At 38.7% G+C, this 13,645-nt stretch overlaps 1 protein-coding gene across 6 annotated transcripts in view; it reads left to right on the plus strand.

The window, feature by feature from the left end:
* GOLGA4 (golgin A4) overlaps window positions 1-13,645 on the plus strand; it is a 105,145-nt gene that overhangs the window by 51,688 nt on the left and 39,812 nt on the right. For all 6 annotated transcript variants that reach the window (XM_056804257.1, XM_056804259.1, XM_056804255.1 and 3 more), the window contains 3 exons: window positions 134-281; window positions 8,264-8,442; window positions 12,810-12,941. In XM_056804257.1, coding sequence (XP_056660235.1) covers window positions 134-281; window positions 8,264-8,442; window positions 12,810-12,941 — 459 coding nt within the window. The remainder of the gene's footprint in view (window positions 1-133; window positions 282-8,263; window positions 8,443-12,809; window positions 12,942-13,645) is intronic.

Below are 13,645 nucleotides of genomic sequence, written 5' to 3' on the forward strand. Positions count from 1 at the left end.
GATATGCTATTTATTCTAAGGCATGAATTTTTTTTGGTGATTGTTTTGACTGCTTTATATCAAAGTTCATACTCCCTTTCTCCCATGCCTTTGATGCCATGGCTGATATCACAAGTTTTCAAATGCTTCTCAGGGAATGGTGATAGCAGAGACCAAGCGTCAAATGCACGAAACACTGGAAATGAAAGAGGAAGAGATTGCTCAGCTTCGGGGTCGAATCAAGCAGATGACTACCCAGGGAGAGGAGCTCCGAGAACAGAAAGAGAAGTGTGAAAAAGCCGGTGAGCAGTCTTGAGGAGGGTTGCCCAGTTGGGGCTGGAGCCAGAGACCCTTTAATATAGTTGTAGGAAGTACCCAGCTGGGAGGGTCTCACTGTGCATGCTTTGTGATAAAAATCTCCAAGAAAATCGTTGGAAGATTGTACCTTCTCCTGAACTTCTGGAATCAGTCAGGAAGTATTCTTGTAGGCCCCCAGATACCCTGGTGATAGCAAGCTACTGTAGGGGCTCAGGAGCTTCTGAAATATGGGCCTCAGCCATGGATCTTTTTGTCCTGGTGAACAAGACAGCATTAGGTACTAGAGTGATGTGCTATACTCATGTGGGGAGTAGCACATTAGTGGGCTTGTTACTGGATAAAAATGCATAGAAGAAGAACCCATGCACAGCATTGCTTCTAGGAGGGAAGGGAGGGGTTAAAGAAAAGAAATGATGTGTGAGAATGAGGAAGGAAGGAAGGAAGGAAGGAAGGAAGAAAGAAAGAAAGAAAGAGATGAGGCTTTTGAGTTTGAAGTGATTTGGGGATAAATTTTAGAACCTGTGTGTGAGACGGGGGTTAGAGTTGTATATTGGGAAATTGTTGTCATTATGAAAGAAGATAAATACTCAATAATTAATAGTCAATAATAAGTAGAAAACAAAGAACTAGCCTTCTATTGATGAGGCCCAAAGAATGGGAATCTATGTGCATTTAATTGATGTTCCTATAGCTCTTTGCTGGAGGTGAGTGGGAATTAGGGTAATGATTTCAGAGGATGCGGAGTGGGAGCTGGGCTGTGTCCTGCCCTCTTCTGTAAGGCAGTGCCCACATCATAGATCTTTTGACCTCTGCTGCTTTAGTTTTTCTCCCTTGCATCTTGGGGTCGCATCCCAGAGGCAGATGTATTTTGGGCAGGGCTAACTATGACTAGCTGCTCCAGAGCCCCTGAATGTGTCCTGAGGATGACAGAAGTAGGAGAAGAGCGTAAGCACATTGGTACCCAAAGGTGACACAAATAAACAGAATATCACCTGGCCAGCTCCTCTGCTGCTCTTTCCAGGCCAGACCAAGCACATGGGCAAGGATTGATTAGTATTGAGAAGTGAAGTGTTTTCTTTCCAAAGTGGGAAATGTGATGGCTTAAAAATGTCCCAAGTACAAATGGGATAGGTTTTAAAAGACAGGAGAGAACGGGCAGATCAGAAAAAGGATCAGACCACAAATAGGGTGTCGACCCTCTTGTGCATCGTTGTTCCAGGTGAGTTCCAGTACCAGAGTCAGTCCAGAGTCAGACTTATTTTGCCTGGTCAAAATACAGACATCAGCTTATTTGTGTTTTTCCTTGAGAGATGATTTGTATCAAAGGCATTCCTATAAATATTGACTTTGTCAGATCAAATCTGGGTAATGTGTCTTTTAATCAACCTGTGTAAATGTGCCTCTAAAAGGAATTGAGTAATGAAACAAATGTAGCATAAGTCAGAATTAGTATGCATGTTTTAAAACAGATTTGCTAACTTTTGGGAAACAGCTGAGTGTCTTTGCATATAATTAAAAAGCCTGTCTTTCCAATTCACAGTTGTCAAGGACTATTGTCTCCCAGTGGTTACTGTTGGACCGGCTGCATAGAATTTAATTTTTCTTTTGAAGATGTTGTGTTTGAAATATGCACTGAGAAAGCATTGCTTACTAATTGCATTTTATCTGACCCTAGGTGATTGGTTGGACAGAGCTTTCCAAATCAAAACATGTTCTTTTGCAGCTATCTCTCTTTCTGTCTGTCTATATCTACCTACCCATCTAGCTATCTACCTACCTATGCCTGTCTGTCTGTTTGTCTGTCTGTATATAGAGAGCGAAATGGGAGGATTCTCTTTAACTTCTGAAGAGTAAGAAAAGGCCAATCACAGGAAATGGGATTCCATACCATAAATCTTCCTTTGTGAACATTGGAGAACTGGTAAAAGGAAGCAACATCTAGCTTGGAAGAAGTTGGCTTCCCTTGTCCTCCGACTTAAAATTCAAAGACTAGCCATATATGAAGTATACTTTTAAAGAAAACGTGTTTTTTGAAGTTTACAGTCCATAAGCCTTTTAAGAGAAAACTTAACTTGCCAATAGGAAATCAGCTCTTAATGTACTTTCAACTATGAAAGATTTAATTTTATATATACAAAAAGAAACATGAAGGCAATGAGTGAATATGCCTTTTGAGGTAGATATTCACAGATAATGCCTTTTTTTTGTCACTAATTCAGAACTTCAAAATTGGCTTTTGTTTGCTCTTTATTATTTTTAATAGGAATAACTAAGTTTGTTAGGCTTGATTTTCTAAATGAATGTGTTTGAGGAGGGCAGGAATCTCAACTTGTTCTCTTTGTGAGTGCTACAGTCTTATGACATTTATCTTGAACATTTGGGAATATGGTAGCTATGTTAGCCCTGGCAGGGCAGTCTTGTTTTGTCTTCTTAGACCTATTTTCCTGATTTGGATCATTCTTTTCCCTCCTGGAAAATGACTGATGTGCTATTTGAAGAAGAGCCCAACAATCATTAAATTACCATATTTCTGTGAGCTAAGAAATCCAGAAATGTGTAAATGGATGTGCTGTAAACTCATTAGTACTACTTTGAAATTGGAAAACTGCCATGCATTTTGTTTTTTTGGAATTTCATTTTTTTGGTGTGCTCTGTTTAAAAGTGAATGGCTCTGCTCAGCAGTAATGAATGTAGAAGAAGGAAGCATTAAATGTATTTTCCAGGAGTAAAGAGTAACATAGTAAGTTATGGCATCTGTTAATTAGCAGACTTTATATGAAGTCATTGTACCCCAAAACTCCCACCAGCAAAGAATAATCATGTTACCATGACTCAAGAATTCATCCAGAACCCCTGTTATTCCCAGCGTATATTTTGAAAATCGATATTAGTCCTTATGGTTGTTACTCTTAACTCTGGTTCATTCATAGTATGATACTGGCCATGTAACTTAAATTTGTTTCCATGGTTAGAATGATTATGCAAAATGCTCCTTTTCAATGAAGAATATGATCCGGATGAGTTGTTTTGCAAGATTTCCATCTGTTTTTAACATGTAACTTCTTTTCCTCTACCCTTGCCATGCTATGAGTTGTCTGGGCTATAAAATGGGCTGAGCTTGATATTAGCTCACAACATTCACTGCTCTTTATTGCCGTTCTTCATGGGGGCTGGGATTGTTTGTATCTTTATTTATTTGGTGCAGACCTTTCAGATCAGTAATGGATATCCTTCTGAGAGTACTTCGATTCAGCATATCCACGTTTGGCTCAGGATCCTAAGAGTTAAAGCCAGCAAAAGGCCATGAACAATGGCCTTTTAAATAAAATAAGAGTTTACATTCACTGATGTTAAAGTCATGTATATAATTTGTGCATGTGTAAATGTTTGTATTTAAATTTTAATTATGTGATTAGCAGCCAATTTGTATTTTTGTAGCCTTAAATCTCTCCAATCATCTTATTTTTGTGCATCCAAACATGCCAATAAGTGAATCATGGTGCCTTTCCCAAGCCTTGTATGAACAGGACTGGGGTAAGGGCTAATTTTTCTTATGCTGGGTGCTTGGAATAGGCTTTATAAAGAAAATTCTGTGCTTCTCAGGCAATACAAATAAAAATTGGAGTGGTATCAAAAAATAACTCGTTAAACTAAGAAATCTTTATTTGTTTTAAATCTTAATATTTGCTTAAAATTCAGTTAATACATACCAGTGAACTTGCTGAGTATATTCTGCCCCCCTTCCCCCCCCACCCCCCTCACATAGAGGGTGGTGCTTAGATAGTGCTTTGAAAAGAAGGTTAGTAATACAGCAACATGCAGACTTTTTTTGGATGAATTGCATTTTATTTCATCTCAACCAACTATATTTCTTCAGTTTTGATTTGTTAGATGAGTAGCCTTTAACTTTAAAATTTCAAGGTATCTAATGTAGTATAAATATTCTTTTGTTAATTTGACAGCCATCTCCCACCCCGCCATGACAAATAGGTTGCAAATATATTGATAATAACATTTTCACTAATAATTTTCACTTGAATCATTCATCTGAAACAGTAGTAGGATAAAAAAAATTTTCCCATCTTAGGTCATATCTTCCAGTTTGTCACTTAGTAGGCAGCCTCATTTTTTTCAGGTCTGGGTGATAGATATTTTTCTGGACTTTGAATTTTAGATTAATTTTCAGAGGAAACAGGAATAGCCCATAGAAATATTATACACGTGCATCTATTTTGAAGAATGTTATAAATACAAAACTTATAATAGGAATATTCTGCCTTGATGGTGGTTGGAAGGCAGAATTTTTTTGGGGGTAAAAAGTTGCATTGTTACCTCAGAATTTTTTTTCAATACCAACTTGGAGGCCCTAATTTTATCTGTTGCATTGTACAGTTTTTACCCCTGGATGGTAGCATTGCCTCATTTTCATTTATGCCAGCTGGCTTCACACGCTAGCCATTTACTCAAGAAGTGATTCCTGAGCATGCTGACTGAATATCTGGGGATCCTTACTTTTGACTCACAGGGTTAGTTTTAAAGACCAACTTAAATAGTATATATGAAAACATTTTATTAGACTGCCAAGTCTTATCTGAGATATTACATTTATATTAATTTTTCCTCTTTACTGTTATTTTGTTAATTGCTACTTATCTGTCCTAGCTATTACACAGCCTCTTTGGTATGGTCAAAGGCAAAATATGCATATATTATCAAAATCTGATTAATAACAGCAGATTTAGTTTAGACATCAGCATGTTTTCCAGGGAGATGTTCCTGCATTATATTTTATTTATTTTATTTTTAAAACCCTTACTTTCTGCCTTGGAATCAATACTGTGTATTGGCTCCAAGGCAGAAGAGTGGTAAAGGCTAGGCGATGGGGAGGGGGGGGGGGTCAAGTGACTTGCCCAGGATCACACAGCTGGGAAGTGTCTGAGGCCAGATTTGAACCTAGGACCTCCAGCCTCTAGGCCTGGCTCTCCATCCACTGAGCTACCCAGCTGCCCCCTGTTCCTACATTTTAAAATGCTATCCTTTGTGGCAGGCATCACTAGCTTATTTACAGATCCAGGATGGGATTATATAGGACTCCTTCAAGTTTCAGGATCTATGATAAGAATAGAGCCAGGATGAGAAGAAGGTCAACATTAACCCTCCCACCCTTCACCAAGAATTCTAATGATCTCCCATAGGGTCACTACATGTGCGTTAAGCCTTTATCGTCCCTAATTAACAAATAGTTGACCTAGGCCATAGGAGTTGGGAGAACTATAATAGTCAGTGTTTCAAGGGTACCAAAGACAAGACACTTTTTTCAAAACTCTAGTTGCATGTCACTAAAAGTTATCTCATGGGCCCCCTTGGGACATGTGTGCTGCAGAGTTGGCTGGCTGGCCAATTTAGAGTTTTATTATTCCCATATACTTAAATAAACCATATCTTAATGTGGGGTCAGAAGAGAAATGGGATGGGAATAAGAAAAAATTTATGTTGTATTTAACTGTCTGGTGACAAATTTAAATTTTTACAAGTTTGCTTATTACTTGCTATGTTAGTTTTTTCTACAAATTATCTTGTTAATGTTCTTGTAAAAATAATGATTGCCTGAGATACATAGAGTTTTACTTTGAAAGAAAAAAATGCATTCTTGTGACATTCTGCTAGTCATATTAGCTTTCCTGCTGGTGGTGTGCTGGGATTGTGGTGAGACAGCTGTCCCTTCTGCATGTGAGCGGGTGGGCCTGTGGCAATGTGGGCTGATGCACTGTCTTCTCTTCCTGTCCTTTGATCCTTTTTTACAGATGAATTCTATAAAAATTCAGGAACTACTACTCCTTTTAGCAATGGAAACAGTTGTTATGGGATCTATAAACAAGAGTCAGGAGTTTTAGAATATTCTGAAACAGACTGATTATAAAGAAAACTACATTCATGTCATGAATCTAAGGATTCATAAAGTCTATGAAGTGGGACATTTCTTGTTAATGAATAAATTATTAGTAATTTATAGCAGTCAGTTAACATTTATTGAACACCTACTATGTACTGGGCATGATGCTAAGTACTTGAAAATAATTTTCTTAGGGAAGTAACCAAATATATAGTCCAAAATAAATTTTGAATATGTCTTTTTATGTACACACAGAGTTAGTTTTTTAGTGCCCCTTTGATAAGCTTATATTAAAGCGGAGTGAAGACAGAATAAATTGAGGGTTTGTGTGCCAGGTTCAGATGATGTGTTGTTTTGCCAGAGTATCAGACTTTGCCAGTAATTGGCCTGGGAATTTCTGTTCACTTCCTTGATCCTTCATCATCTTTCATCTTAGGTTTTAGAATATTGCTGGGTAAGGAGTATTGCTTAAACAACAGAAGACCTTATTTGCTTTAAAAAGGCAAAACTCATCAGTTAGTAAAGGACAGGCTATTGAAGACTTGTTTGTAAAGTAATGAATTTATGCTAGACTAAAGCCCCTTTTAGCATTAAAATTTACATTATTGGCGACAGGCCAGTTAGGTCTGATTAACATCATAATGTAGAAAGGAAGTCATATTTCATTGAAACATTTCCATTTATTAAGCATATTGAAAATGTACTGTCTGCCAACCTCCAGGCTAGTTATTGGAGGGTCCAGAGGCACAAATGAAATTGTCCTTTTCTTTAAGACATTTCTGTCCTCTTGGGTTCAAATTGATAGTACCACAGTTATTGAGGCTTACTCTAGAGGTTCCTTAAATATATCAGATGTTTAAAAAAGGACTAGCAGAATAACAACATAGAGGATTTTATTGTTGAAGGATTTTCTTCACAAGAATCTAGTGAACTAGAGAGGATAGTTGTTTTTCCCATTTTGTAGATGTGGAATATGAGGCTCCAATGAGACTCAATGATTTGCCCATCATCATAGCAGCAGAAGGGAGTTGAACTGAGACTCTGTTTCTCTGAGACTCAGTCTAAGGCTTTTCCTTCTATATCATATTGTTCCCCAGCTGTAAGAAAACTTCTGCCTGGAGAGTTTTAGAAATTTAAGAAAGGGGCACCTTTTAACTTTTAAATTCTTATAGGTTCTGAGATTTTTCAAAGTGTTTGTGGTTGAAAAATCCACTTAATATTGAGAATACCTTTTTTTTTTTCAACAAAAGTATGTCATCCCAAACTCTCATACTTTTACTGGGCTCTCCTGGTTTATTTCCAGTGTGTGACTTAGGTACTGTTGTAGAAGGTACCTCATCATCTTTGTGGCACAACATCTATGTTAAACAGGATAGAAAAAAAGGACCAGTAGCTTCCAGACATTGCCATTTGCCAGTGGTAAACCCCCTCACTCCCACTTCCATTGTCTTTTCCCCTTTTTAGATCTAAGTCTTTTTATCCCAGTCTTAGCGACTGTTTTCCTCATACTTGCTGCTATGGGCAGTGATTATTCATCGTCATGTCCAGTGGAGTGTAAACTCCTGGGATGCAGGATGTTCTCCATTTTTGCTAGTGTCCTCTGCATCGAGCAGAGTGCCTTCTACAGAACAGGCGCCTGAGTAGTGTTTAGGGAGACGAGGAAACAGTCCTCATCAGCAACCCAAACCAGAGTTGAAGTGACTTGTACTCCATTGCTTCTTCTTAGCACTGTTATTGAACTGAATGAAAGGGAAGTGAGAATACTCTCCAAGCTTATTTGTATTGGATTAGTGTCTGGTACGAGTATTTATAGTTAAATGGTCATAGATAATCATTAAAATAGTTATTTCACAATTTATTGAAGGAAAGAGAGAGCCAGACACAAAATAGTCATCATGAGTTACTGGCCACTCATTAGGTCTTGTTTGTCCAGCTCTAAAAAGAGATGTATCCTCGGCTCTAAACTCTGACCATTGGTTTTTTTTCCCCTACCTTGCTATTGCGTCTCTCTCTTCCTTTCCCATGAGCTGCAGGGATTGTTATTTCCTGAGCTGTTTTCTTTTTTCTTTCTAGCTTTTGAGGAACTCGAAAAAGCTTTGAGCACAGCACAAAAAACTGAAGAAGCCCGGAAAAAAATGAAAGCAGAAATGGATGAACAGATAAAAGCAATTGAAAAAACAAGTGAGGAAGAACGCATAAATCTGCAACAGGAGCTAAGCCGGGTTAAACAAGAAGTTGTAGACATTCTGAAGGTAAGAATAAGGGTTCATTGATTTGATTTACAAGGACTTAAAAATCAATACTGATGGCTTAGAAATCTTATTTTGTATATCATCAATAAAATAAACATGTAAAAGAGAAATGAATGATAACTTGTCAGTAACTAACACTATAACAATCTAGGTTTATGATTGTATTCTGACATTTTTTTTTTAAACCCTTACCTTCCGTCTTGGAGTCAATACTGTGTATTGGCTCCAAGGCAGAAGAGTGGTAAGGGCTAGGCAATGGGGGTCAAGTGACTTGCCCAGGGTCACACAGCTAGGAAGTGGCTGAGGCCGGATTTGAACCCAGGACCTCCCGTCTCTAGGCCTGGTTCTCAATCCACTGAGCTACCCAGCTGCCCCCGTATTCTGACATTTTTATATAATTTAAAACTAGATTTTTGGGTATCTTTTGTTATATGATTCAGATTTCTTCCATTATGCCTTGCCATTTCTTCTGCCAGAGATCCATTCCTTATCATTAAAAAAATTAAAATAAAATACAAAGAAAATGGGGGAGTAAAACTAATTACCTTTTTGGGGGAAAAAATCAGCTATTGTTTCTAATATCATACCCCTGGTAACTTTGACCTCAAAGACAAAGGAGCTGTAGGAAGTTTTTTTCTTGTATTTTTTTTTGGAGCCAAGTTTTTTTTTTTAAACCCTTACTTTCTGTCTTGGAATCAATACTGTGTATTGGCTCCAAGGCAGAAGAGTGGTAAAGGCTAGGCAATAGGGGTCAAGTGACTTGCCAAGGATCACACAGCTGGGAAGTGTCTGAGGTCACATTTGAACCCAGGACCTCCCATTTCTCAGCCTGGCTCTCCATCCATTGAGCCACCCAGCTGCCTCCTCAAGTTTGTTTTCATAATTTTGTAACTTTTATTTTCAATTGTTTTGTGTTTTTTCCATTACATTGTTGTAATCTTTATGATCATTTAATCAATAAACATTTATTAAGTGCATACTCCGCTAAGCTCTGGCAATACAAAAGAGACAAAAGACAACCCTGCCCTCAAGAAGCTACAATCTAATGGGGAAGACAACATCTGAACAAATATGCAAAGTAAAGTATATGACCAGTTAATAGGAAATAATGAACAGAGGGAAGGCTCTGGAATTAAGAGACATTGGAAAACTTTTCCATAAAGAATGGGATTTTAGTTGGGACTTGAAAGAAACCAGGAGGCAGTGCTGAGGAAGGAGAGTATTCTGGATATGGGGAACTGCTAGAGAGAAACGGTATCTTATTTGTGGAGCAGCCTGGAGTAAATCTTACATGCTTCTTTTTATTCTTTGTTCTCATTGTTTCTTCCATTATATTCATGTGCCACAATTTGTTTAGCAGGCATTCCCTGATTGGTGGATATTTACTTTGTTTTTAGTCTTTATAATAACAAATAGTCTTGCTTTAAATATTCAGGTCTATTTGAAGCCTTTCTTTCTGTCAGTGATCTCTTTGGGGTAGGTAGGCCTAGCAGTCGTATCTGTCAAAGGGTATGGACTTGAACTTTATATAATTGTTTTCCAGAATGGTTGTACTTATTGTTTTAGTAGGTCTAAAGTATTTTTAGATAAATGTTTCTGTAAGCTAGTAAGTGCTACATAAACTTTATAGTTATTAGTTTTGAATACAAAGTGTTCAAAATGTTATAAATTTAGAGCTATAAGAAGATATTAAAGACCCATTTTCATCTAACCTAGTGACTTTTCAGTTGGAGAAACTAAGACAGAGAGAAGAGAGTAAGTAGCAGGGGTTGGGAATCTAACTTAGCTTCTTTGACTTCAGTCCAACTATTTTTTCCTGTTACCTTGTAATAATGTTATTGTTGTTGTTGAGTCATTTCAGTTGTCAGACTCTCTGTTACTCCATTTGGGGTTTTCTTGGCAAAGAGACTGGAGTGGTTTGCCATTTCCTCCTCCAGCTCATTTTACAGGTGAGGAAGTGGAGGCAAACAAGGTTAAGTGAACTCTTTCAGGCTGACACATAGGAAGTGTCTGAGACCATATTTGAACTCAAGAAGAGTCTTCCGGACTCTTGGGCCAGAGCTCTGTCCACTGTGCCACCTAGCTGATCATAATGCAGTGCCTCTATATTTTATAGAAAGAGTTTGCTACTCTTTTTGGCAGTATTACATGGCATTGACAAGCCATTCTTTTTAGCCATTCAGAGAATATATTATTGCATTCTCTCTTCAGTCAGTAAATCAATAAGCACCTCTTATTGTGTGCTAGCAAAAGACACTCTCTGCTGTCATGGAACTCAGAAATAGCTACGAACAAGTGAGATATACAGAATACATTGGAGATGATTAGCAGAGGGAAGGCACTGGCCTTGTGGGAGAGCACATCAGATTGGCTAACACTCGAAGGAAACCAGAGAAACTAGGAAGTGTGGAGGTAGGAGGTAGAAAAATCCAGGCCCAGAAAGCCAACCATCGAAAATGCCCACAAAGTGCAGAGTCAAGATAGTGGCATACCAGGAAGAAGTGCAGCAAAAAGCCTCTTCAGCCATCCTCCAGACAGCTCTAGAAAAATGACTCTGGGTCGGGTAGGAACAGGGAGACAGTTAGAATGACTTGTGGACACTCAGCACAGGCGTGGCCAGGAACAGTTAAAGAGCCCTCTAGGGCCTTGGCTGAGGCTGGGTGGCAGTCCAAGGTAAGAGGAAGTCTCAGAACTGAACCTGGGCACCTCAGTGTGGTGAACTGCTACCCAGTTCCAAGTCATAGACCAAGACCACATGAAAGCAGGTGGACTGAGGAGGAGGACCAGAAGTAAGTAGCAGCTCATGTCCCAGGAAGCAGAACATCTCAGTTCTAGCTTCTGGCTTGTGAATAGGACAACTTCCAGAGCAAAGGCAAACTTGTAGTTCTTTCTGGAACACAGAACTTCTTTTCACCTGGCTGAGAGGGGCCAAATATAGCAGTGGTCATCTCTTGTTCAGATCCCAATCCAAGTTAGAAGCTTCTAGAGCTCAGCCTGGGGAACACTGTTCAGACTTTGTCCTCGGTCAGACCTCTTATATTCATGTGCCACAATTTGTTTAGCAGTCATTCCCTGATTGGTGGATATTTACTTTGTTTTTAGGTCTTTACGTGGAATGCAGAAATTTGTTTTTCTTGATCAAACATGTTCATAAGAGGTGTCCTATTTTTCTTTTTTCTTATTGCCATTTGGGTTGGGGGGACAAGGGAGAGAAAGTGGATTTTTGCTTATTAAGAAAAATATGACTTATTTAAAAAAAGAAAATGCATGAGATTGGGAAATGGAGTGTCTAGTCTGAAGAACAGTAAGGATGCTGCAATCACTGGATCAAAGAGAATTTTGGCATGTAAGATGTATGAAGACTGGTAAGGTAGGAGAAGACCAGGTTGTGGAGAACTTTATGAGGCTGAAGATATTATATTTGAGCCACAGGAGTTGATAGAATAAGGGATATTTGGGGAGACTAATGTAGTCAGGAGTCAGTGTGAGGCCATTTGTCTCTGAACGCTACTCCTGATCCTTTAGACTATTTCTCTGACTTGCAATGGGGGTTGGACATTTCCTTTAGTCTCCTCCTTTCAGCTTTGTTTTGTGTGTGGTATTAAAATTCTGTTAGAATATTAGCTTCTTGAAGGCAATATTTGCCTTTTTCTTGTATTTGTATTCTGAGCATTGAGCACAGTATGTAACACACATTAAGTGCTTAAAAGGTGTATGTGGGCTTGGCACATATCTGAGTTTTCTCTTTTCTAGCCTAAATGCCCTTTATTTCTTTAATTGATTCTCATGAGCCTTTGCCATCTTGGTTGTCCTCCTTTGGACACATTTCCCTGTTATCAATGTCCTTTTCAAATGGATTGCCCAGAACTAAATACAAGTCTTTAGATGTTCTCTGAGGACTGGGAATGAAGACAGTGGCATTGTCTCCTTTATTGCTGAAAGCTCTGCCACTCAGTGTGACCAGGATTGTGGGGGCTTTTGTACCTATCATCTAGAATTGTTGCTCTGTGCTGAGATCACAGTGCACAAACTCCCTTATTTTCTGTTTTTATATGACAGGCTTTTAAAAGAAAAACAACCTCTATACTTTCTGTTTTAAAATCAAAACTATATTGGTTCTAAGGCAGAAGAGTGCTAAAGGCTAGGCAATGGGAGTTAAGTGACTTGCCCAGGGTCACATAGCTAGGTCATAGAGAACAGATTTGAACCCAGGAACTTCTTTCTCCAGGCCTGGCTCTCTATCCATTGTCTGACCTCGCTGCTCCCTATAATTTGACTTTTGCACATTTTTCATCATTACTCTAGTTCAACACAGTGAATATTACTTTCCAGGGGACTTTAACTGTACCTATTTGACTGATTTTCAGAAAACATCTGAAGAGAAGATTGCTCATCTACAGAAGATGTATGCTGACGAACTTGTGAACAAGGAGAAGGAGCTCAATGAGAAACTTCAGGCTCGAGAAGAAGAATTCCAGAAGCGGTTGAAAGCAGCTCTTGTAAGTATTGGCCATGTTGGTTTTTGTAATTAAGCACAATAGCATCAGTATTCTTTGTTTGGTCTGTGAGATCACAATTATCCAGAAATCAGACCTTCATCTTCATCTGGAACTGAAAGGAAATGAACAAGCTTGTGAGCTCTGGGAATCTTTTGTAAAGGTGAAAATTAATGGTTGGACTATACTTTTATGACATTATGTGGTTGCAATATTTATTATATCTCAAGTCATAAATTTATTTACAAAATAGAGGAGAAACAATAAAGTAGAGAAATATGAGTTTTAAGAAAATACCTATACAAGTCTTCAGCCAGGAGGGCCAGTAGTGAGTAACCACTGAGGCCTCCTCCAAGATAGAAACTAGTCTCTTCAGAAACTAGGAGAGGAGTCAGCCCTTTTAATTCACCCAAGGAAGTAGTCAGTCTTAAGTTGGAAGCCGAGCTCCAAGCCTGGGATTCAAGCCACAGTCTCCAGCGAAGCTCCCTCGAAGACTCTCCCCAGTCAGAAGACTATCTCTAGAAGGCTTCAGATGGCTCCTTGTCCCTTCCCCTCTTCACAGGGGCCAATCACAGTTTCCAAATTGTCTAGCACTGCCCAGGGGGGCAGAGTCTGTGGGATCGACTTCTCACCTTCTGAAGCTTAAGTTCTTACCTTCTGAAACTCAAGTTCTTACCTAAAGGTATGAATTTTTTAAAACTCTCCTT

This window comes from Monodelphis domestica, chromosome 7, assembly GCF_027887165.1.
Source record: "Monodelphis domestica isolate mMonDom1 chromosome 7, mMonDom1.pri, whole genome shotgun sequence".
In the NCBI taxonomy this organism is placed as follows: domain Eukaryota; kingdom Metazoa; phylum Chordata; class Mammalia; order Didelphimorphia; family Didelphidae; genus Monodelphis; species Monodelphis domestica.